This window comes from Electrona antarctica (assembly GCF_951216825.1).
Source record: "Electrona antarctica genome assembly, chromosome: 19".
NCBI lineage: Eukaryota > Metazoa > Chordata > Actinopteri > Myctophiformes > Myctophidae > Electrona > Electrona antarctica.
In genome coordinates, this window is record NC_136800.1 from 2701705 (window position 1) to 2725222 (window position 23518).

Sequence of the window (23518 nt, forward strand, 5' to 3'; positions counted from 1 at the left end):
TTAAAAATGTATTATATATTTTCCAGAAGCAGCAGGCCAATCAATTTGATTTATTGTCTTATTGAATACTTTATTAACAGTTTGCAAAGACCAGCACAGGAAAGTACAGTTCAATACAAACACCCAAGAAAGCACTATATGGCTGGCTTAACAGTTTGGAGAATTACAGTACATTTCAAGCACAACTCAATACAAAACTGTTAACTGTGAACGACAACCTAAGCATTACACTTGTAAGGAGGAGGTAAAAAGGAAAAAAAACATCTGGCAGGCGGCTGGCAAGCAGCTGTACTCAATGGGCAACGCATGAAGATATGATTGGCCAAACCCAGAACAGATGTTACAGCTCAACCAATCAGTTGTGGCAGCGGTGACCTGCTATCCAATGAAACATGTGTGCGTTTTTAGCGTCACATGTGAGTGGACATGGGCGGTTAGAGGGTGGGGTGTGTGTGTGTGTGTGACTGACTCAGGGAAATATAGCAGCTTTTTACACCGTGTACCTGGAGATCTGAGTTCACTGGTGAGTCTAAATCAGTCCAACCATATGCGATTTGTCTCGAAACGTCCATTATGTTGTGTAATACTTGTTGCATTCTTTTCCGAGAGTCGTTATAGTCACAGTGTTAGTTCACATATACGAGTTCTGTGGTTGGGTTGTGCTGCTGTGTAGTAGTAGCTCTCTGTCAAAGTATGGACCTAAATGACAGCTTCGGTTACAGTGGTCCCTCTCAGATCATGTCCGGGTCTCAGGAGTTCAATTACTGACTTGCTTTGGCTGATTTATTCTGGCCGACACTGACAGTCACATTTGATTTGATCATGCTGAGCCAACCAGTTTCTCTCATCGCTAGCTAAGCTAACGTAAGCTAACAGGGCTAATAATGGCTGGTGAAGAGGCATTCCAAATTGTTATGGTTTAGAGCTAGATGCACACAAAGTTGTCGCTGTTCAAATTAAAACCGATATATAAACATATTTTTTTTTCATCATGTTTTGTTCTGCATCACAGATGGAGCTCTCAGTCTCAGACAGTGCTTGCGTGTCAACAATAAACGTAGGAGTTGTTATGTCCTTGTTGCTTTTAATCTAACATATGGGTTTTCAATTAGAAATTCCATGCCTGCGGTTGTGATTGTGAATGTAAAGAAAACTGAGATGACGTTCGATCTAAAGTCAATTGGTGATCATACTAGTCCCTTAATCTATCATTCACAATATAGTTAATCTTAAATACTTAAAATCTTGGGGTCCAGACCACAGCTCACTCGCATCACATGGCTAACATTGTAAACCTTTGTCCTATACTCCTATAGGCTCATACCTCATACAGAGGCTTATAGAGATTATTGGTGTGGTTCGATATTGCATATTGGTTATTGCATATATACTTATAAATTGGTGAACTGGCTGTCAGCATGTGGAAAGTCTACGTTTGCACGTCTTATTCATGTGAAAAATGATTCTTCTGTGCTCCGAGTCAGGGAAGCAGAAGACTCTGAACAGGCCTACACACATTCTGAAAGCAGAATTCCACCCCTGCCCAGGTGCTGCCTTCAGGCAGACCATTGAGAATGCCAAAGTGCAGAGAATTACAAGAATCATTCCAGACAACATATTAAATAGCAGTGGTACTACATTATATTAGTATATGATTGGCAACTAAGTTATTATGGTAACTGCCTGGTTTTAATGGTCAAGAGGTGCACGCACAGCCAAAAATTCCAACGGGTGCAGGATCCAAAAAAAGACGGAAAGGAGAGAGGAGATCCGCACCCCGTTTTAAAATCTCCCAAAGTAATTTATTGAAGACGGAGCGCACAAAGAAATACAACGTTTCGCCCTAACCGTTACCGCACAGTACGACTGTGTCAAAAATCGACTTTCAGTCCTTGACAAATGACAGCCCATACACCAAACATCAAAGTCATATCTGATTGCATTAAACAACGTTAAACTCACTTTGCCGCTGGATTTGCCACTCACTTTATGCATGTGCATACCCTCTATTGTGAGTTCATAATCACAGACTCACTGTCCCTCCCTCCAGGGTATGAGACACATGCTGTACACAAGGCTGTCCGTCCGTTGCATGGGATTTACACTATGCCAATTTGCCATTTGATTTGGCTGAAACCAATAAGCCATGCAACTATTGCTACATAGTTGATCATGTGTGCATCCGTACAAAAAAAGTTAGTTACACCCTCACCTCACCAGTCACCACATACACCCTGTACACCTACACCCTCACAAGGCAAATTAGATCAACAGCTGCAGGACTTGACACTGTTGTCAAGTCCTGTTGATCTAATTTGTCTTGTTCATGTCTCGCCGCACGGCTATGCTGCATGCACACATTTGTGCGCCGCACACAAACGGACAGAGAGAAAGCAGCACCACCACCTAAACACACTAAAAGTGTCAATATCCTGTACACCTATGACGTGTGCACAATGCGCATGCTTCCAAACGCACCAATCGGAGAGACGGAGAGAGAGAGAGAGAGACGCACAGAGACACGTATGGCACGTGGGGAGCATACATGAAAAGGACAGGAGATACGTCCTGCTCTCTTAAGAAACACGTCTGCTTAACACCAACATACTATTACTAACGAGTAATTATTATGACAACATGCTAATAATGCGCGTGAACACGTATGCATGCACACTGGACACAGCTCTAGACAGGGCTCTAGACACAGTTTAATGAATAATTATGTAAATGTGACCACCCTATTACTTCTTGACTGGGGTACCCTTGGGGTCTATACATTGTCCTCTACACCAAATCTCTTTGCAGGAAATAGCCGATCTGCTATTCTTGCGTATTAAGAGATGCAGCCCAGAATAGGGGTACTAGGGTAGAGTTCATGTGGTTAAGCACATTTATGTGAGACTGTATGGTAAAATGGTAAATGATGCATTTATATATCTTCACATAGATTGTGCAATACAGTCATACACCGATGGCGGAGGAAACCATGCAAGGCACATGCTCATCTGGAGCAAATGGGTTCAGCCTTCAGCGTCTTGCTCAAGGATACTTCAGCACTACAATTTAAATGTATTTATTTTATATATTTTATGGAGGGACAGACAGTAGGCTGACAGGAAATGGGGAGAGAGATGGGGGGGAAGACATGCAGTAAAGGCCGTCGGGATCGGGAGTCGAACCCGCGGCACACTGCCAGACTGGGTTACCAGCCAAGGTGCCTGGACCACTGAGCCATGGCCCAGGCCTCAGCACTACAATTTAGGCATTTAGCAGACGCTCTTAATCCAGAGCGATTTACAGTAAGCAAGAACAAAACATGGTATTGGTAATACATTAAATACATAAAGAAATATTCATCAAGAATCATACGTGAGCTAAGAACCGTGCAGTGGAATATCTATATAATGAAACTATGCGTATACACTATAGAGTGCTACGTCTACATAAAATGGTATCTAAGTTACATAAGTTGAGCATTTGCATACGCCTGTAAGGTTGTCGAGGCTGGGGCAAGTGCTACGGCAAGTGCTACAGGCAAAGGTGGAGTCTGAAGAGGTGGGTTTTCAGACTACGGTGGAAGATTGGGAGTGAGTCTGCAGTTCTGATTGCAATGGGAAGTGCATTCCATAGTTTTGGAGCCAGAAGGGAGAAGAGTTTGGAACGTGTGGAGCGTTGTCCCGACGTTTTTTGGAAATGTAGTTCCAGCTACCCTGCATTGCCTGATCTGAGCACGTGCCGCGCGGGAGGGTTTGTAGGGTCCGATGATCCGATCAGACTTGCAAGATACAGTATGGGGGTGCCATACATTTGGTTGCTTTGAAGGCCAGCATCAGAGTTTTGTACTCTGTGCAGCAACCGGGAGAGACATGTGAGAATTTTGGCTGGTTGAAGACCAAGCGAGCCACCTCATAGCTGTCAATGTTATTTTGCATGGCTGTGTTGTTGAAGTTAATTGCTCAGATGGTTACATCATTCTATTTCCAGTTCTCACCACAGTTACCTTCCCCGTTCCCCCAACACAATGTACAGTACGTGAATTTCACTTTGAAGCAAGAACAAAAAAAGATGTATTTGCTTGCAAGTTGCAACTCATCATGTCCCATCATAGGGCAATTGCTAGGTCTGCAAATTCAATTAAAGGACAACTTTAGTTTTTTTCAACCAAGGTTCATGTTTTAGGTTGTAATTAGAGAAAGTAAAAGATGCTGCTTTCTTTCGTTTTAGGGATTTTAGCTGTTTTTTTTTAGCAGGGGGCGGGGGCATTCGAGCATGGGGCTAAAGTAAATATGTATTTCTTTTACATAACTTTATAGTGATTTATTTTTTTATTATTTACTATAGTCCTACTAGACCCCAAGAAATTACATCTGGCCACAAAAGATCATGGGATCTACTGAATGTGTCAAACTGACATATTGAGCCTATGCCACGCAGTGTGGCTTCCCCCCAGTAGGCTACCTTCACGTTCAGTAGATCCTGTGATCTTTTGTGGCCAGATGCAATTTCTTGGGGTCTATAACATTTTGTAAAAAAAAATACATATTTAGCCCCATGCTCGAATGCCCCCGCCCCCCTGTCAAAAACAGCTAAAATCCCTAAAACGAAAGAAAGCAGCAAAAACGTAACCTTTTACTTTCTCTAATAACAATCTAAAACATGAACCTTGGTTGAAAAAAACTAAAGTTGTCCTTTAAAACAGCCTGTGCTGTGTAATATATATGTAACTAGTAGATACTTATGTTCTATACGGTTTGTGTCACTTTTGGAATTGAAAAGACTTGCTAGTTTGCTTTGGGAGTCGGGACTTCATTGTACAATGCATTCTTACAGCCTTACAAACCTAAAGTTGTGGCACTTGTGTTATTGACTCATTGATTGATCATGCATTGTTGTGCTATTTGGCTCACCATCACCTGATGTAGTGAGGAGCACATTTGACCTGGCATTGACCACATGTTTCCATATCTTGTCTCTCATGTTCTAGAGTGGAGTAGAGTAGACTGGTTGCTCTCAGTTGTGGTACTGCATTCAGGATCCCAGGCCTAAACTCATCATTGATTAGGCTAGTACTCAGGGTAATGGACTGCTTCAGGGAACGCTAAACCTCCCCTGTCTGCCTGTATGCTTGTGTGTTGAAGCTACACATACACCCAAATTGACACAATCGCTGATAGCTCACAAACCTACCTCAATATTTAAACACATGATACGCATGCATGCATGCACGCACGCATGCATGCACGTACGTGCACACACGCATACATACACGACACCTTATCAAGACTAAACATATTTACACTGTGTACATACTAATGCATGTAAAATGCGTGCAGGGCAATATGCACAAGCAAAGCATGTATGAATACACCGAATATGGATATTTTTTTTAGAATTGGATAAGAAGCACCTCAGTGGGTGCATTTGTCAGTTTGAAAATACAAAACATAATAATCTAATTAATATAATTTCCTTTCTGACTATTGCTGCCTTGATTTTCCTTTTGAAACAAAATGTAGGTCTATTTCTACAAAATGTAGGTCTATTTCTACAAAATGTAGGTCTATTTGGTATGCGCGTCACGGCGTGACATCATCATACTCGGAAGTTGTGCCTACTGCATAGCAAAAAACGGCTTTCTGGCCTTGACAGCCCATACATCCAAACGAAAAAGTCCTATCTGATTGCATTAAACAACGTTAAACTCACTTTGCCACTCGATTTGCCACTCACTTTATGCATGCGCATACCCTCTATTCTTTATTTCTTTGTTATTGTTTGCTACCACAGAATTGGGGAACCAAAAACTAATAATTGTGTCTTTATTAGATATATTAGATAGTCTTGCATATTGAAACTAGTATGACTATAAGGGACATTCATTTAGTAGTATTAAAATAATACTGGGGGGAGGGGGTCCAAGTTCATATGCCGGGGCCCGGATGATATATTATTGATTTCAGCTAATTACTAGTATTCAAATGTTATTGTCTTTTTTTATGACCAATGTATTTGTATTTAGGACCACTTCACCACTTTTCAACTTATCTCACTAATGTTCATGATAAAATACCACATTTCTTTTCTACTCAGTCTAGTGGGCAGTTCAGAAACCCGTCCATCAGTGACATCGATGGGGAATCCAAGCTAATAGAAACTGCAGGCTTTCTATTCATGAAAAGTTGCAATGCGAAAACGGAAGCCATCGTTCTCACGATAATACAAATCTAAACATTGTTTTAAAAAAAGATCTTGTTTAACAATAAATCTTCCTAATGATGATGTCACTGGTGGACGGGGTTCTGAACTGCCCACAGCCCTCCTATGAGACACTGACTGAGTAGGAGAAAATTGTGGTATTTTATCATGAACATTAGTGAGGACCTATTATATGAAGATAAGTTGAAAAGTGGTGAAGTGGTCCTTTAACCACTACCAAAGGGATATCCCTGTGGACTGGAGGGGAGATATTAGACCCTTGAGGCCATCAGGCAGAGGCTCTGAGCAACTCTGCTACATCAATATAACTATAACTAAATGCATTTGAAATGAAATAAAAAGGTTACTTTTCAAGATTCCAATTCATAAATAGCAAACAAAATATTCAGGATTTAAATTCAAATATAGCAAAAATTGCAGTGCGACGCGTTTTGAGCTTGTAGATCAGCTATTTTTGCTACGATTGCTATGATTTTTGCTACGACAATGTGGTCTTTTTCATATTTTAGCATTGTACAACATTAAATAGGCAATTGTTTTTTTTAATTCATCTAAATAAAAACAATACTCTAATGTCATAGGGATTTTTTTTGATTATCTATTCAAATTTGATTCCAAAATTCATCGCAGCCTTTGAATATATGTCTGTCAGATTTGCACATCTGGAGATTTCAATTATTGATCATTATTTGTACAGTTTAACTCAAATTGTTGCACTGCCAAGTTGGATTTAATCGCAGTTTTTAAGTCCTGCAACACATTCTGACCAGGCTCTGACTTTGCTCTCCAGGATGTTGACCTTTTTGACCTGGCTTAGTGGCTTTTGTTTTGTGTCATTGTTCTGCTGGAAGATAGACTACCGTTTAATCCCGAGGCATTGTTCTGTTGCAGACAGAGATGTTTTCGTCAACCTGGCATCCTTATTTTGGACATGTCGTTTAATTGCAGATCTGCAGTAGCCTACCAGGAAGCCCACAGCGACACATTGTAACTGTCTATTTTCAACGTGTGACACCATTGTACAGCAAAGTACAAATTAGGGCTCAAGTTGTTCACCTTTACACTACAGTAAGAGTTGCCTTGGGTCATTGGTGGCTTCCTTGACCCGTACTCTACTTGCCATCTCACTGAATTGTTGGAGTACAGCCTGTTCTAGGCAGATTTACAATTATTATTATTTTATCCAGTCATTTTATCCAGACATTACTTTGCTCCAAGGGATGCTGTGCATTTAAAATATTCTTGTAATTATAATCATTTTTCAGATACTATAGACTAGAGTATTTCTGTTAGCGGTGAAAAAAGCGTAATTAAGTCTGGTGATTCAGTGCTGTAAAACAATAACGTTTGGAAAACATCTGGAAGGGGGGGTACTGCCATTTTGAGTGGTCTTCTGCTCTTTGTCATGCAGGCAGTTGGACAGATACACATTTAGAATACACGGTTGAATTATACAGCTACATAATAAGTGCTTTGACTGCAGGAATATGTGAGGTCAGAGAGGTGGCCTTTGGCATCAGTCCAATTCTTATCACTCTGACAAATGATAAGCCTTCTTTTCCTGGCATGTCCTCTTTAGATGCAAAGGAACCAGTGATTGCCGCCCATTGTTTTGAGAGAGAAACTGGACTGGCTGCATCTTTCAATCACAGACTCAACTCCTCGGATTGTTTAAGAGGGGATTTTCACTTTTTAGCATATATAACAACTTGGATATTAATAGGAGTTTTTTTTTCTTCTGACTGGACCTGGCTATAGCTCTAGTGGAAATATTCAGTTAACAAATAATACTAATCAATCAATCGTATTTTTTGTACTATTCTATATTTCTTTAACCTACTATCAGAGATCGGGAACAGGCAGCCGCCCCCATCGGTGTCACGTGAACAGGGTGCAGCAACGTCACTAGGCTGGCTGAGATTTGTGAAGAATAAGCAGGGAGAGAACAAGCCCGAGGTGCGGCACTTTTCTTAGCCTCGCATCGTTCCTTTTTTTCAGCCAGAGGAGGTGAACAGAATAATCTGTTCCAATATTTTAGAGACCCAAATGCCTGGTCCCACCCAAGCACTTTCCCCAAATGGAGAGAATAACAACGACATCGTCCCGGTCCTCCCGGACAACGGATCCAACATCATTCCTTACAGAAAAAACACAGTGCGAGGAGAGCGCGCCTACAGGTAAACCGTTGTAATGCCGCAGTTGTTGTGGTGGGCTCATAGAAACGGCTTTCATTTAGAATTAAAGATGCTGCAAAAAAAAGGGGAAAAAAAGAAACGGCGCGTTTTTAAACCGTTTTATTTCATATACAGCCTATTACAGGCGATACAACAACACTGACCGACTGACTGACAGCAGACTGGGGGAATAACCCCCATGTCTGCTCTCAGAGAGCTCTGGTGTTATCAGTGGAGCTACTATGGCGCAAATCGCCCCAAGGCCCTTCCAAGAAACACCCCATGGCTGATATTAAAATCTGAATTATGCTTAATAAATGGCATTTTGTCGAGTACAGCCGTAGACCCCACACCGCACTGAAGACGAGTTTTCCCCCGCGGTGCTCAGACAGGGAGCTTGTCAAAAATGTTCTGCGAAAACACAGCCGCCCCTCTCTGGCTCTGCTAGAATATTTTCATCATGACATGCCATGTTTGATGCTGATCATGTGTTGCGGGTGAATGTATTGCAGACAGTCATATTGTCACACGTAAAAAATACCCCCATTTTAATAAGTTGCTCATGATCGTTTTCCTGTGTGTAAATCGTTCCCAGGCAATTCTGCACAGCCCGTACGCCGCTATAATGTGTCCCTGCATGGCTAACAAAGCTAACAGACATCCGCTTTGTTGACATGATACCCACTGTCCCAGTTTCCTTCCCAAGAAGTCACTATATGGAGGCTCTCTGACATATCTTTAATGATGATAATCGGTTGTTATACAAAATCCCACCCTGCCTGCACCACCTATACGCTTTGGGAAGCTTTTGTTCTTGAGAGTGGACTAATGATTTATAGGCATGATGTAATTACAGACTACAGTACATATTTAGTTAATGTAATCTAATCCAATCAAGTACAGATGTGTCGTTTTTTTGCTATCCAGCTTTTCCCCGTTTACTGTTGAGAGCATTGCCATCGCCTGTAGCTGTACATGACTGAATCACCATTTTTGAGTTTAAAGAGAAACACTGACATTATTTCTAAATAATATATTCTGGAATTCCTGCAGACCTTTTCCCAATTTAAGTGAAAAGTATGTTTAGCCTACCTTTCAATGGATTATTTCCCTGTGCTTTATGCTCGATTGTGCTTTCATAATTGGCCTATTCAAGTATCACCCATAGCTTTGAATTCTCTACAGTACTTGACACCATCATGCTTTACATACATAAACCAGCTGTGGGAAAAGACAAAGAAGCATATTGAAATAACATTGACACAACATTAGGTTTGACCTTTTGGTTGAAATAATTTAAATATTCTATCCTACCAAACTATATTTAGAGTAGCCTCAAGTTGTTGAAATACTGTGGGATATTATAATTGTTCATTGGAAAGATTGCAGCACATTTGAGAGTTGTTGCATTTCCAATTGAGACTTTGCTCCTTGCTTGATGTCTGAACCACAATAACTCACTATTGATTGATTGAATACTTTTTAGTCAGAAATGTAAACAGCATGTGCTATAGTAAGACATTAAGCTGAAAGTATATCGTAGTTCGTAATGATGGTATTGACTTTTCGGACACTATTTTTGGTCTGGAATTTGGACTAATTCTTTAGGACATACATGGGCAACTGGCGGCCCGGGGGCCACATGCGGCCCCCACCTTCACTCAATGTGGTCCGCAGGTTAATATCGGAATACTGATATATTATTGATTTCAGCTGTTGCAAACATTCCAAACATGCAAACATGACCTGCTTTAAATACGTCGGTCTATAGTAGCTTAATGACTAGTATTAAAATGTTTTTTTTCTTTTGTTTTTATGTCCAATGTATTTGCATTTAAGTTCACAAGGTTGACATAAGTATAACTAAATGCTAAATACAAACGTTACATTTCAGGATTCCAATTCAAAAATAGCAAAAAATATAATTCAGGATTTCAATTCAAATGTAGCAAAAAATAGCAGATCTAAATCTGCCATTTTTGCTACAAGAGTATATGCAATGTGGCCCTCTGGAGTGAGTGTGGAACTATAGGCCCTCTCCAGCTTCAACGCTGCCCACCCCTGCTTTAGGCTGTGTATGCACAGATGCTTGTTTTTGTCAATAATAGTACAGTTAACCCTATAGTACTTAAAGTTCACAAAGCGTTGTGAGATTGTAGATTAGTTAGTTGAATGTCTGCCCATATTTGCCTAATGTTTAGCCTATTATCACATGCCCAGAATAGGGAGGCTAGTGTTCCATGTTCTGAACCAAGACCATTATTTGTGATGTTTCTTTTTTCAGCTGGGGGATGGCGGTCAATGTATATTCTACCTCAATAACCCAGGAGACTATGAGCAGGCATGACATCACTGCCTGGGTAAACGATCTTCTCTGCCTGAACTACACTAAAGTGGAGCAGCTCTCCTCAGGTAATCAAACTTCTTCCTTCAAAAACAGAACAAAAAACGTGCTCACGGGCGGCTTCCTCTTCCTCTTGTCCTACCAGCTCTGCAATCCCAAGTTTTTGAGGAATGCTTTAGTTCTGTTTTCTTTTTGTCACTAACATAACAACAGTGATGGTCTGGTTGGTTCTTTAACATAGGTATGTCAAAAGCAGCCTAGAAAACATCTGCACCTTCCTCTTGGAGAGGTTAGGAATCTATAAATAAGATGTAGAGTTTGTCACGTCTCTGTCTAGTAAACAGCAACAGTGTTTAGGCCTGAAAAAACATGTATTCAAAATCAGTTTTCTGAAAAACCTTATGTTTCTGTATCAGTGGTGCTCAATATTTCATGTCAAGGACCCCAAAAATTATATGTAATTGGCCTCCGCCCCCTAATCTGAAAATATGTTGTTCCAGGGACCCCCCCAGAAGCAAAGATTTGAGTTAAAATGTTCACTCTGTAATAATATATATTCAAAGATTTGAGGCACATTTTCACGATTTTTCAAAAATAGCAGACCTACAAGTTCATAGCGCGGCACTCGGTGCCGCGCTATGAGCTTGTAGATCTGCTATTTTTCAATAGCTAAAGTATAACATAATGCTTTAAAACACCAAAATGGGTTGCCGCCCAACATGGGTTAAGTCATGAGTCTAGTGAAAGTAAATAATTAAGCAATATTACACGAGAGGGTGTGGGTTAACGTGATTATTGCCACGACAGGGATGCGGTGAGGAACGAGACGAAGTCGAGTTCCGCAAGCATCACTGAAGTGGCAATAATCACGTTAACCCACACCCTCTCGTGTAATATTGCAATTATACAACAGTTACCCTTAAAACTAAGAAAATCGCTGAAAGAATATATTTTTTTAATGACAGATGTAGTCACTACGACCACAAATGTCCCAAGAAACTAGCTAGCCTAGCCACCGAGTTTGCTAGCGCTCTGGGAGAACAGAGCAGCTGAATTCTTTGTTTTGATTAGGTGGGGAATGGTGCTGGTTTAACCCACGGCTAGAAGGCTGTTTCAACCAATCAGATTGCTTCCTCGAAACGACCTGTGGTATAATACCAATTCCTCTATGCGTTTCCACTATATTTTACTTTTGATGGGTTATTTATGCCCCCCCGCCCAACCACACGTGATACTGGTGATAATTTTCCAAAAGCCTAATTTAATTTAAACTTTGACTTGTTTTTGACTTTTGACTTTGCTTTCCCCAACAATTCATGTCCCCGTGCAGACTTGATGGATATTTGAATTTAATTTGTAAAACTACACTACAATTTCTCCAGGGACTATTTTCTGGAAGAGATATTTGTTGTGTGGATGGATGTCTTCAAATATGTTGTGAATGACAGTTGAGCAAGTGCAACTTATCAGGAGTCGAACCCGCGGCACACTGCCAGACTGGATTACCAGCCAAGGTGCCTGGACCACTGAGCCATGGCCCAGGCCGAGCAAGTGCAACTTAACCCATTTTGACCTTAGATCAGATTCTTGAGTAAGTCTTACTTACTCAAGAACACTTTGCCTGAGCCAGTGCTTCCCCACTTGTCAACCAGTGGGTGTTCTAGCCAGCACCAGGGTCTACATTTCTCAAGGGGGTAGTAAGGGAGACCAACTCCAACCATTACACTTTTCTAATTATATAATCTATGACACAGATAGGTTAAAATAAGGTTTTATTCCTTCAAATAAGTCTCCTATTGCAGCTTTAAAAGACATTTTGACAAAAACACGTTGTTGCAATGCATACTGTGTTGTATCAAGTTCAAGTTTCCGCATTGTGGATTTTCATACCATGCTGAAATTAATGGAAAAACGATGTGTTCTTGGAAAGTTGAAAAAACAAAAACTAAAAACAAGTTAGAAAATCTATAGTTCTAAGTAAAGTCAATGCTTATAACATGAAAGAAATGGACCTTTTTTAATAACTGGTCTATAGCTATTGCAGTTATATCTTTTTTTCCCCTTGCCATTGTAGGAGCTGCCTACTGCCAGTTTATGGACATGCTCTTCCCTGGCTGCATCAGCCTTAAGAAGGTCAAGTTCCAAGCCAAACTGGAGCATGAGTACATTCATAACTTTAAAGTGCTGCAGGCATCGTTCAAAAGGATGAATGTCGACAAGGTGGGTTTGCTTAATGCTAATGCTACAGTGTTTGTAATGTCGATAAGGTGGGTTTGCTTAATGCTAATGCTACAGTGTTTGTAATGTCGATAAGGTGGGTTTGCTTAATGCTAATGCTACAGTGTTTGTAATGTCGATAAGGTGGGTTTGCTTAATGCTAATGCTACAGTGTTTGTAATGGCTTCACCTTCGTGTTGTTTTTCTAAATGTGCTTCACTTGGCACATACACAAATTAAACACGGCGATTCTTCGATGTTCTTGTATTATTTTAACCCATTTAGGCCTAACCTCAAAATTAAAAAAAAAAATCTTCTAAATCCTCCAGTTTTCTGAAATAAATATTTTCACGATTTTTCAAAAATAGCAGACCTACAAGCTCGTAGCGCGCCACTCGGTGGCGCGCTACGAGCTTGTAGATCTGCTATTTTTCAATAGCTAAATTACAACATAATGTTTAAAACACCAAAAGGGGTTCCCGCTTAACTGAGGTTTTCCCCTTCTCGTCTTCGAAGCAGATCATTCCTGTGGAGAAGCTAGTTAAAGGCAGATTTCAGGACAATCTCGACTTCATCCAGTGGTTTAAGAAGTTCTTTGACGCCAACTACGACGGTAAGGAGTACGACCCTCTTCAAGCCAGACAGGGTCAGGATGCCATTCCTCCACCGGATCCTGGCGAGCAGATCTTCAACCTGCCAAAGAAGTCCCACCACGCAGCAAGCTCCCCTACCGCAGGTGAGATCAGATGAATGCCAATTATACCACAGGTCGTTTCGAGGAAGCAATCTGATTGGTTGAAACAGCCTTCTAGCCGTGGGTTAAACCAGCACCATTCACCACCTAATCAAAACAAAGAATTCAGCTGCTCTGTTCTCCCAGAGCGCTAGCAAACTCGGTGGCTAGGCTAGCTAGTTTCTTGGGACATTTGTGGTCGTAGTGACTACATCTGTCATTAAAAAAATATATTTGTTCAGCGATTTTCTTAGTTTTAAGGGTAACTGTTGTATAATTGCAATATTACACTCGAGGGTGTGGTTTAACGTGATTATTGCCACGACAGTGATGCGAGATGCGGTAAGGAACGAGACGAAGTCGAGTTCCGCAAGCATCACTGTAATATTGCTTAAATGGACAATGGAAAGTAATGGCTCTAGGGGCAATGGTCCTCAACAGGCGGTCCATGACCGGACTGCGGCACACCTCTCTGTGGACCCTGGGCAAATTAGAGGAAAAAAGAGGGGGGAAAAAGTCACCGCGACCGCGAGTTGAATTCTCCGTTGTATTTGCTGAATGCCGAGCAACGCAGCGCTCTGAATGTGGACCGACCTTAGAGTATATATGAATAGAGACGGCACCCCGGATGAAACCCTGAGGCGAAATGGACATAGTGGCCGAATTTGATATTGCAGCGTGGGCCCAAACGCATGAACGCGCTGGTCCGTTGACTATCATTGTGCACGTTCACGATGACACGTGAACGCTGAATGCCTGCAATGATAGTCAGCGGCAGCACGTTCATGTGTTTGGGCCCAATCCATCCCAGAATGCACTCTGTTCCTACCCAGAATGCACAGTGAAATCGCCTCATGCGCTTTTGAGCAACTTAATGCAAGTGGATGGGAGGAGAACTCGGGTGCCGTCTCTATTCATATATACTCTAAGGGACCGACCCATACACAACCATTCAACAGTTAGAGTCAGAGGGGGACGGGGAAATTAACATTGTATGGTGGCAGACGCATGCATTGCTGCAAAAAAAAAGAAGAAAAGCTCAGTGTTCACTCAAAGTGGCGTGCGTTTTGGGTAAGCGCCAGCCATTCTCTGATGTAGTAATAAAATAATGTTTGACTCTCAGATTCCACTGCAACCAATGTACTGTATTACTGGCTGTCCAAACAGCTTTGTGACGGAATACTAAATGCAGAATGCATTTCCCCTGTTATTGGATGAGTCCACTGACACCACTGTTGCTCAGTTGCTGATGTTTGTGAGCTATTATCCATCTTCAACCGCTAATCCGTAGTTGGGTTTGCGGGGGTGAGGTATTATGATTAGGCAAAGGGTGAGTTTATTGAATATGTGTTGGGATTGTTAAACCTCAGTGGACAAAGTCTTGGTAATCAAATGTGCTATTTCTCTTAAAGAGGCTATTTATCTTATTAAGCAGGCACAACTTGACAAAATAAGTGTTCATTGTGCCTCAACACAATACCTCTCCTAATTATTTGCTGTGGATATTTGGAGGTGAATATATCAAAGAAACATTGTATTCTCCTTCTCTGCACCCCAGTATTGGTGGTCTTATTCAAAAATGATTTGTGGACCTTCAGCATTTAGTACCCCATTTCTAGTACCCCTGCTTCTAGGGTATTAAACATGCTATTCGTAATATACATAATGTATAAGTGAGCTTGTAGATCTTCTATTTTTGAAAAATGTGCCTCAAATCTTTGAATTATATTCTTTCAGAGCGAAAAAACTCAAATCTTTGCTTCTACTTGGACACTCATGCATGAAGGAAGCATGAGTTCAAGTCCGTTGCTCTCCCCAGGTTGGCAGAGGGTGTGTAGAGCTCAGGATCACATTAGATAATTGACACAGGGGTAAAAAATGGGTTACAAAATTGTGGGATAAAAATTAAGAAAAAAATAAATCTTTGCTTCAGGGGGGGTCCCTGGAACAACATATTTTCAGATGAGCGGCGGCATATTACATTTGGGGTCCTTGACATGGAAATATTGAGAACCACTGATATAGAAAAGGTTTTTCAAGAAAACGGTATTTAGAATACATTTGTAGAAACGTCCTCGTGTCCAAATGGGTTAACAACAGATTTCCATCCACATATATTCTATGCACATCAGCTCAATCACTGACCATAACCTCTTCATGCTGCAGGCGTCTCTAGATCAAGTGCTGCTACTACACCCAAGTCTTCAACACCGTCATCTAGACCGTCCTCGGCCAAAAAGATCCCTGCAGCAACAACACCTGCCAAAGGGGAGAAGGAACTGGAAGCTCAGGTCACACTGCTTAATGATCAGGTACAGGCACGCATTCATTTACATAGATTTGTGTACCTTGAAGGCATGACGGGTATTTGGCAAAACAAATCTGATGTTAAATGATTAGTTAAAAAGTGCATTTAAATTTAGCATTTACATTATTATTTTTTCAATAATATTTTTTATTGATTTTTACATTTTAAGACAAAACAGAAAAAAGACAGACAGCTCAGACACGTTGCAGAACAAAGGACACAGTTATACACACATATCTATTACCTACATCGAACCATAAAATAAAATGCAAAAACAATATACATACATGGACACATTGATTGGTGCTTGAAAGCCTAGATGGGTTAACAACTCCCCAGAGAAAATGAAAGAAAATAATAAAATAAGATATGCATATATACAAGCATTTACATTTTTAACAGCTTTTGTGCTAAAGACGTCTTCACATGTCCTTTCAATAAAAAACGTGGGGTGCTAAGGATGTGTACAGGCGTCTTTAGGTCCTTTTTAACCCATTTTGGGCGGGAACCCCTTTTGGTGTTAGCATTATGTTATGCTTTAGCTATTGAAAAATAGCAGATCTACAAGCTCATAACGCGCCACCGAGTGGCGCGCTACGAGCTTGTAGGTCTGCTATTTTTGAAAAATCGAAGAACGACTGACATAGAAACATAGCTTTTTCAGAAAACTGTCAGGATGTAGAAGACATTTTTAGAATCTGATCTCAGGTCAAAATGGGTTAATTATATAAAATGCTGTAATCCATTTTTTGACAGCTCCCGTTGCTAGGCAACGTCTTGCACACAGCTCCTGGACATGTTTTGCACATACACACACATCATTCACTTCCTTGTTTGTTGGGCCGACAAAACTGTCTATTCTCTCTGAATCTACGTCGCTCTCCATGGTGTTGATCAGAACGGCAATGTTCAGTCCTCATTTCGGACCTAACCAAGCATCTCGTTTGGAATATGAAAAGAGAGATGAGACTTGACGGCGTGAGGTACTGTAGTAATGGAAGATTATACCTCCCGGTTTTGGGGGGGAAATGGAAGGCAGGGCTTTTCAGAGTAAAATCTGCCCCATCTGCTTGGCACTCTAGCGCCTTTATTTTATCAAGCTCTGGCAGCATCATAAGTGTTAACCCATTCTGGGCGGGAATACCTTTTGGTGTTTTAAGCATTATGTTAAACTTTAGCTATCTACAAGCTATATATATATATATATATATATATTCAATGATTTGCACCACATTTTCACGATTTCCCCAAAATAGCAGATCTATAAGCTCGTATGAGCTTGTAGATATGTATGCTTTCAGAGCGAACCTGTTTAACTCAAATATTAGCTTCTGGGGGTCCCTGGAACAACATATTTTCAGATGGGGGTTGGCAGCCAATTACATAATAATTTCTTGACATGAAATATTGAGCACCACTGATATAGAATCATAGGTATTTCAGAAAACTGTCAGGATTTAGAAGATATTTTCTAAATTTCGAAGTCGGGCCTAAATGGGTTCAGGCAAGGCAAGTTTATTTGTGTCTTACATTTCAATATCAAGACAATTCAAACAAAGTGCTTCACACAAAAACCGTAAGCATAAGATAGGTCCACAGCTTTGATTTGAAAGAACTGACAGTTGTGGCAGCAGAAGAGCAGATCTGCAGTTTGTTCCAGGTACTTTCTGCGGTGCATAAAAACGGAACACTGCTCTTCCACGTTAGCTCTGACTCTGGGTTCAGTAAAGTATCCTTTTATAAACTAACTGTAGTATTCTGAAATACATTGTGACGGACTGGGAGTGTATAGTTAAATATCTGAGAACTGGAGTGATATATCCACTTTCTTGGTATTAGCAAGAACTCGAGCAGCAGCATTCTGAATCAACTAATAATAAATAATAATAATACATTTTATTTATAAGGCGCCTTTCAGGGCACTCAAGGTCGCCGTACAGGTTAAAAACAGTTGATACAAAACACAGTTTAAAAGCAAAACAAAACTAGGGCACAGCTTGCAGCAGAGGTCAGCCATATGCCTGCCTAAACAGGTGGGTTTTGAGGTGAGTTTGGAATATGGTGATAGAGTCCATAGAGTTGTCTTAAACAACTGCAGCTGTTTAAGATTAAACATTAATGCCAAATGAGTTGCAGCCGCCTCTTGAGTGCCTAAATGTAAAGCTGATGTGATGGTATTAGTTTCAGTGCTGAGCAATGCTTCTACGCATCGTCCGACTCGATACAAAGCATATGCAATTTCACTGCCTGCTATGTTGGCTAACGTTGCCTGCTGTATTGTTCCTGCATGTGACAATAAATTACCGTAAACATTGTGTAGTAGTGAATATTGATGCATTATGTTAATGATTTTGTTTTGTAGGTGAACACATTAAAGCTTGCATTGGAAGGAGTGGAGAAGGAGAGAGACTTTTATTTCAGCAAGCTGCGAGAGGTGGAGACGCTGTGCCAGGATCAGGGTGAAGAGACCGCCCCGTTTGTGGAGCAGCTAATGGAGATCCTCTACTCTGCAGATGAACAGGTGGGTGTCCCACTCATCAACCTCCTGACTGATCCAATCAACCCCTGATTGATCCAATCAACCCCTGATTGATCCATCAACCCCTGACTAAAGACGGGGTGAAATGGTTATAATTTGGGCCATTTTATTTTGAAGTTTCAGCTTGAAACGCTGGCTCTGAGTTTCTGAACCAATCAGAGCGTTGCATCCCTTCAGGAGATGGGACGGTAGCTCTGCTACACGCACACACAGCACGCACGACGCATGGAGTGTGTTTGTTTACAAGTCAGACAGTCGACCAGCTCTACCAGTTTACTGCTATGTGGCTTATTTCTAACCTATAATGTTTCACATACAGTACATATTTTAGCGTGATGATTACGTTTAAAACGAGTAATACACTGTCTGGATGTCACCTTGAATGAGATTAAAAAACGAGGTGTGCACACCTGCAGTGCATCAAAGTCAGGTGTGCTTGGAAGCGAAGTGAAACCCCCGTTTTTTTGGCGAAGTAGAATGCGGTTCTTTGTTGCGGATCAGGATTCGAATGAGCCTTCACGCCAAACGAAGCACTTTCCGACAATACGCAGCAGGATTCATTTTAATCGCAGTATAGCATGCTGGTGTGAATGCGACATAATCTTAACACACTCTATGGTAATTTGGTATTGCAGCGCTGGGCCAAGAACATGAACGCGCTGGTCCGTTGACTATCATTGCGCACGTTCATGATGACACGTGAACGCGATTTCAGTGCAATGGCAGCGCGTTCATGTCTTTGGCCCAATCAATCCCAGAATGCACTCTGTTCCTAACCGGAAGGAGGAGTGAAATCGCCTCATGCGCTTCTGAGCAACTTAATGCAAGTGGATGGAAGGAGAACTCGGGTGCCGTCTCTATTCATATATACTCTAAGCTGTCACCACAGTGACATTGAGGCTGCAAAATGGCGAACGGAAGTAGCTCGTTCTGAGCGAGTCTCCTCCTGTGCCCGTTCCTAATAAATCTTATTTGAAGGTATATGCTGGTACTTTACGCAGAGTGTAAACACATTTAACCAACAGATAAGAAGACATACTGCTCTTTTGTTTTATAATGTCACATTAGAGCGATACAATTCTGGGAAGAATTTAGGGAAGAATTTAGGGAAGACAGCAGTCATCTCTATGTATATAGAGCGTCGCAGTCCCGCCCCCTACCAGGGCCCAGGAAATGATTCTCCGTTCATTTTCCTCATAGACTTTTCAAAAAGTATTTATTTAAAGACCTTTTAAGCGTCAAGCCAACTCTTGTTGTAACAAACACAATTTTTTGGGCCGAACAAAGGATTAGAAAGAAGAAAAAACGGCAGGTTACAACATTTTTTTGTTTTTCTTCTTTGTAATTATTTGTTTGGTCCAAAATATTGTGTTTATTGTCATGATTTGTCACAACTCGAGTTGCCTTTGTCCGCGGTGTAACCGTCTTTAAATAAATACTTTTTGAAATGTCTATGCGAAAAATGCATTGGGAATCATTTCCTATGCCTGGCGTCGTCATGACAGGGGGCAGGACTGCTCGCTCTATAGTGGTTTTTAAAGGGGTAAACCACCCATTTTCAACATTTTACTATGTCATTAATATACCTTAGAGCTGTTGTGTGGAAATAATAAAAAGGTCCCCCCATTCTGTGTTTCCTAGAACTGTAAGTATGAAAAAAAAATTCAGACCTCTAATTCTAGGAAACACAGAATGGGGGGACTTTTTATCATTTCCACACAACAGCTCTAAGGTATATTAATGACATAGTAAAATATTGAAAATGAGTGGAATGCCCCTTTAAGTGTTACAGCATCAATCCTGAATTGGGGACACATGTCACCAATTGATGTCCAAGATTTCTCACAGAAAGTCCTGTTTTGGTATGATTGATTGATCATTTATTTGTTTTCGTGTCCTGCACTACAAAGTACCCAATCCTCATGGGTTTATAAGACACCATTTCACATTTGCGTTTACAGCATGTTTACAATATTCATAATCCATTGCATTACAGCCCAGAGTTATACAGAGTACTCTGTCTTCTCTCCCAAGCTTGACAAATAAAATCTGCCACAACAAAAGCCCCTTTGGCAAAACATATCTACATTTTTTTTCCCATAATCATTTAATTCTAGGAAATCCACACAAATGGAAGACATCTCTTATCTCATCATATTTAGGGCAATAAAACAAAAACTGAACCTCGCTTTCAATTTCACCAAGTTCACAGAACAAGCAATATCTCTCTTCTTCAGGAGTGGCATTAAACCTGCCAGACTCCAGTGCTAATGGTAATGTAGCTGACCGTATTTGTGCACAGAGAGATCGGTTGTCTTTTGTTTGAATTAAGGCAGTAGGTTTGCAGCTTAGGTTTATACCATAAACCTATGTATAACACCTGTTGTAAAGTCATCTCAAGTTATAATACAGATCCCATAGTTGTATTTGAAACAACAAGCATATTGACTTCTATAATACCGCCAAACAAATCGGTATGATTAAACCGGTCCAGGAGTGTTTTTATTCAAGCAATAACCCAGCAGTAACATTATTGTTAGTTTTGCTGATGCTACCTACCATCTTTTAAGCCGGTGGCTCTTCCCTTCCACATGTGACTGTGCTTAATTTTATTTTATTTATTTAGACATTTCTTGGAGAAATTTCTCTCACCCTCGATTACGTTCGACTCCGCAAGGCACTTTAGCGGATAAGCGCCTTGAGATGCATCATCTCGTTTTTGAGGGGGTCCTCAAAAACGTGGCATTTGCATACAGTATTTACTGGATGGAATGGAACCTATAGAGAAGCACTTATTAAGAATGTGATTACGGTACATTGAATGGCTATTGCTGCAAGAAAAAAAAGAAGTAAAGGTCCCTGCACACTGCTGCGTTTTTCGGATTTTTATCTGTGTTTTTCCGCCGGTTTTCAGAAAAAAGTCTGCAAGGACCCATTTAGACCTGAGGACGATTCTAACAGTTTTCTGAAAAACGTGTTTCTACGTCAGTCGTTCTCAAACATTTTCATGTCAAGGACCCCCACAATTATATGTAATTGGCCGCCGACCCCCATCTGAAAATATGTTGTTCCAGTGACCTGGAAAGAATATATATTCAAAGCTTTGCACTACATGTTCACGATTTTTAAAAAATAGCAGACCTACAAGCTCGTAGCGCGGCACTCGGTGCCGCGCTATGAGCTTGTAGATCTGCTATTTTTCAATAGCTAAAGTATAACACAATGCTTAAAACACCAAAAGGGGTTCCCGCCCTGAATGGATTAATTGTGGTATTTTTCTATATGCTTGGTTAACCATTTAATGTGTGTGTGTGTGTGTGTGTGTGTGTTTATCATTTCAGGAAGGAGCAGCGGAACTGGCCGAAGGTGACGTGGACGAGGTGGAGCAGCAAGTCCAAGACGAGGTACCAGATGACCAACAGGAACAGGATGAATACTGACTGTTGTCGTCCCTTACCACAACTACCCACCTGTTTTTATTTCGTGAGAACTGTCAAAAAAGGATTTTAAGTTTTTCCTCATGGTTACTTTTCTTTTTTGGTTCTCTTGAAGACTGAGCACATGAAGCCACCTCATGAAAAGAATCACCCTCATTTTTTACCCTCTCTGCTCAATATTCTGTGTTTTTGTGACCGTTGATGAAAATGCTGTGGCAGGTTCGCTGTTACTGCCTCCACTAAGCAGACAAGCTCAGACCATCACAGACGTTTCTCTAAGGACTGTGTGGGTGAAAGGTCAATTCACATCCTAGATGTGTGTGGAAATGCTGAAGTCCAGACAGGTAACTTCTTACCTGTCAGCACAAGTGTTAATTTGTCAGCTTCTCTCCCTTAAGTTTTTTTTATTCTACATACTGTATCTATCATATTAATCACAAGAATGCAATAAGCAAAGCCCTGGAAGGGCCCTTAGTAGCTCTTATCTAACCTCCTTCCATACGTTGCACTGACATTTGATCTGTATTGGACAATCTGTCCATAGACCCTCACCATATTTATTAAGCCTTAGGCATAGTGTAAGAACCTGCATTGCATCCTCATGAAGTGAGACAATACAGTCATTGAAATATGAATGAAAAGTAGTAGTGTAAATGCCAACTACAAATGTGTCATGACTATCTTCCCAATTCACATTTCTGATAATCGGTGTGCTCGATGTGCTTTTCATGTAAGATTATGGTGCGTTTCAGTGAAAGAGTTCGACGTTGGTTCCCCCAAAAACATAGGAAAAACGGAGAACCATTTTTATTTGTGGACTAGTCTTACAGGAACTTTTATTTTTTATTTAATTTTTTACTTCCAACTGAAAACTATATTCACCTTCACTTATTCAGTGAAAATCCAGTATTGTTTTGTTTCAAATAATTTTTGAACCACCAAACATATGGGAGATGCGAGTCAGTTCACTGAGTAATTTGACATGCTATATTCCAGTACATACTTTGTATAATGTTGCATTTACTACGATTGAAATCGGAAGTGCAGCATATTGCTTTAGTCATATATTGTGTAAATGAAAAGGAATGTAAACATGTACTGTCAATAATTATGAATAGTAAATGTTTTTTCATGTCCCACTCATTATGCATTCCCCAAAATGTGTTGCATGTTTGCATTTTATTTGTGAATAACTTGACCTGCTTTTTACATATTTAATAAAAAATAAACTATGTTAAGTGAGCTTTTGTATGTTTAACCTGCTGTTTGAAAGATGTTGAGATTCGGATGGATTTGCTGTAATAAAAACATTTCACGTTTCAGTCCAAGGGAGTGGTTCCATACATTGTTGGCACATTAACGTGCATCCTCATGGTTAATAATTCAAACTTAGTGATGCCCTATGTTGCTGTCAGTTATGCATGGTAATTTTTATTTTTATTTAGGATTGATTGATTCAATACTTTGCAAAATAGTTCAGTGGTACGATTATACAATGATGTGTGTGCTTGTTTCGTTTACTAGAAAAATAGGGCACTTTGTAAAATAAA

At 40.5% G+C, this 23518-nt stretch overlaps 1 protein-coding gene across 3 annotated transcripts; it reads left to right on the forward strand.

Moving 5' to 3' along the window:
- Positions 1-462: 462 nt before the first annotated feature.
- mapre2 (microtubule-associated protein, RP/EB family, member 2) lies at positions 463-23211 on the forward strand. Of its 3 annotated transcripts, none has more exons than XM_079530175.1 (7): positions 463-523; positions 10675-10802; positions 12809-12954; positions 13468-13687; positions 15851-15996; positions 18355-18513; positions 21873-23211. In XM_079530175.1, the coding sequence occupies exons 2-7, from the start codon at positions 10682-10684 to the stop codon at positions 21969-21971; spliced, it is 891 nt and encodes a 296-aa protein (XP_079386301.1). In that variant the 5' UTR covers positions 463-523; positions 10675-10681; the 3' UTR covers positions 21972-23211. The 3 variants fall into 3 exon arrangements, with proteins under 3 accessions (XP_079386301.1, XP_079386299.1, XP_079386300.1); XM_079530173.1 differs by lacking the exon at positions 463-523 and adding an exon at positions 8165-8393; XM_079530174.1 differs by lacking the exon at positions 463-523 and adding an exon at positions 8170-8393 and having other exon boundaries at positions 13471-13687.
- Positions 23212-23518: the final 307 nt, after the last annotated feature.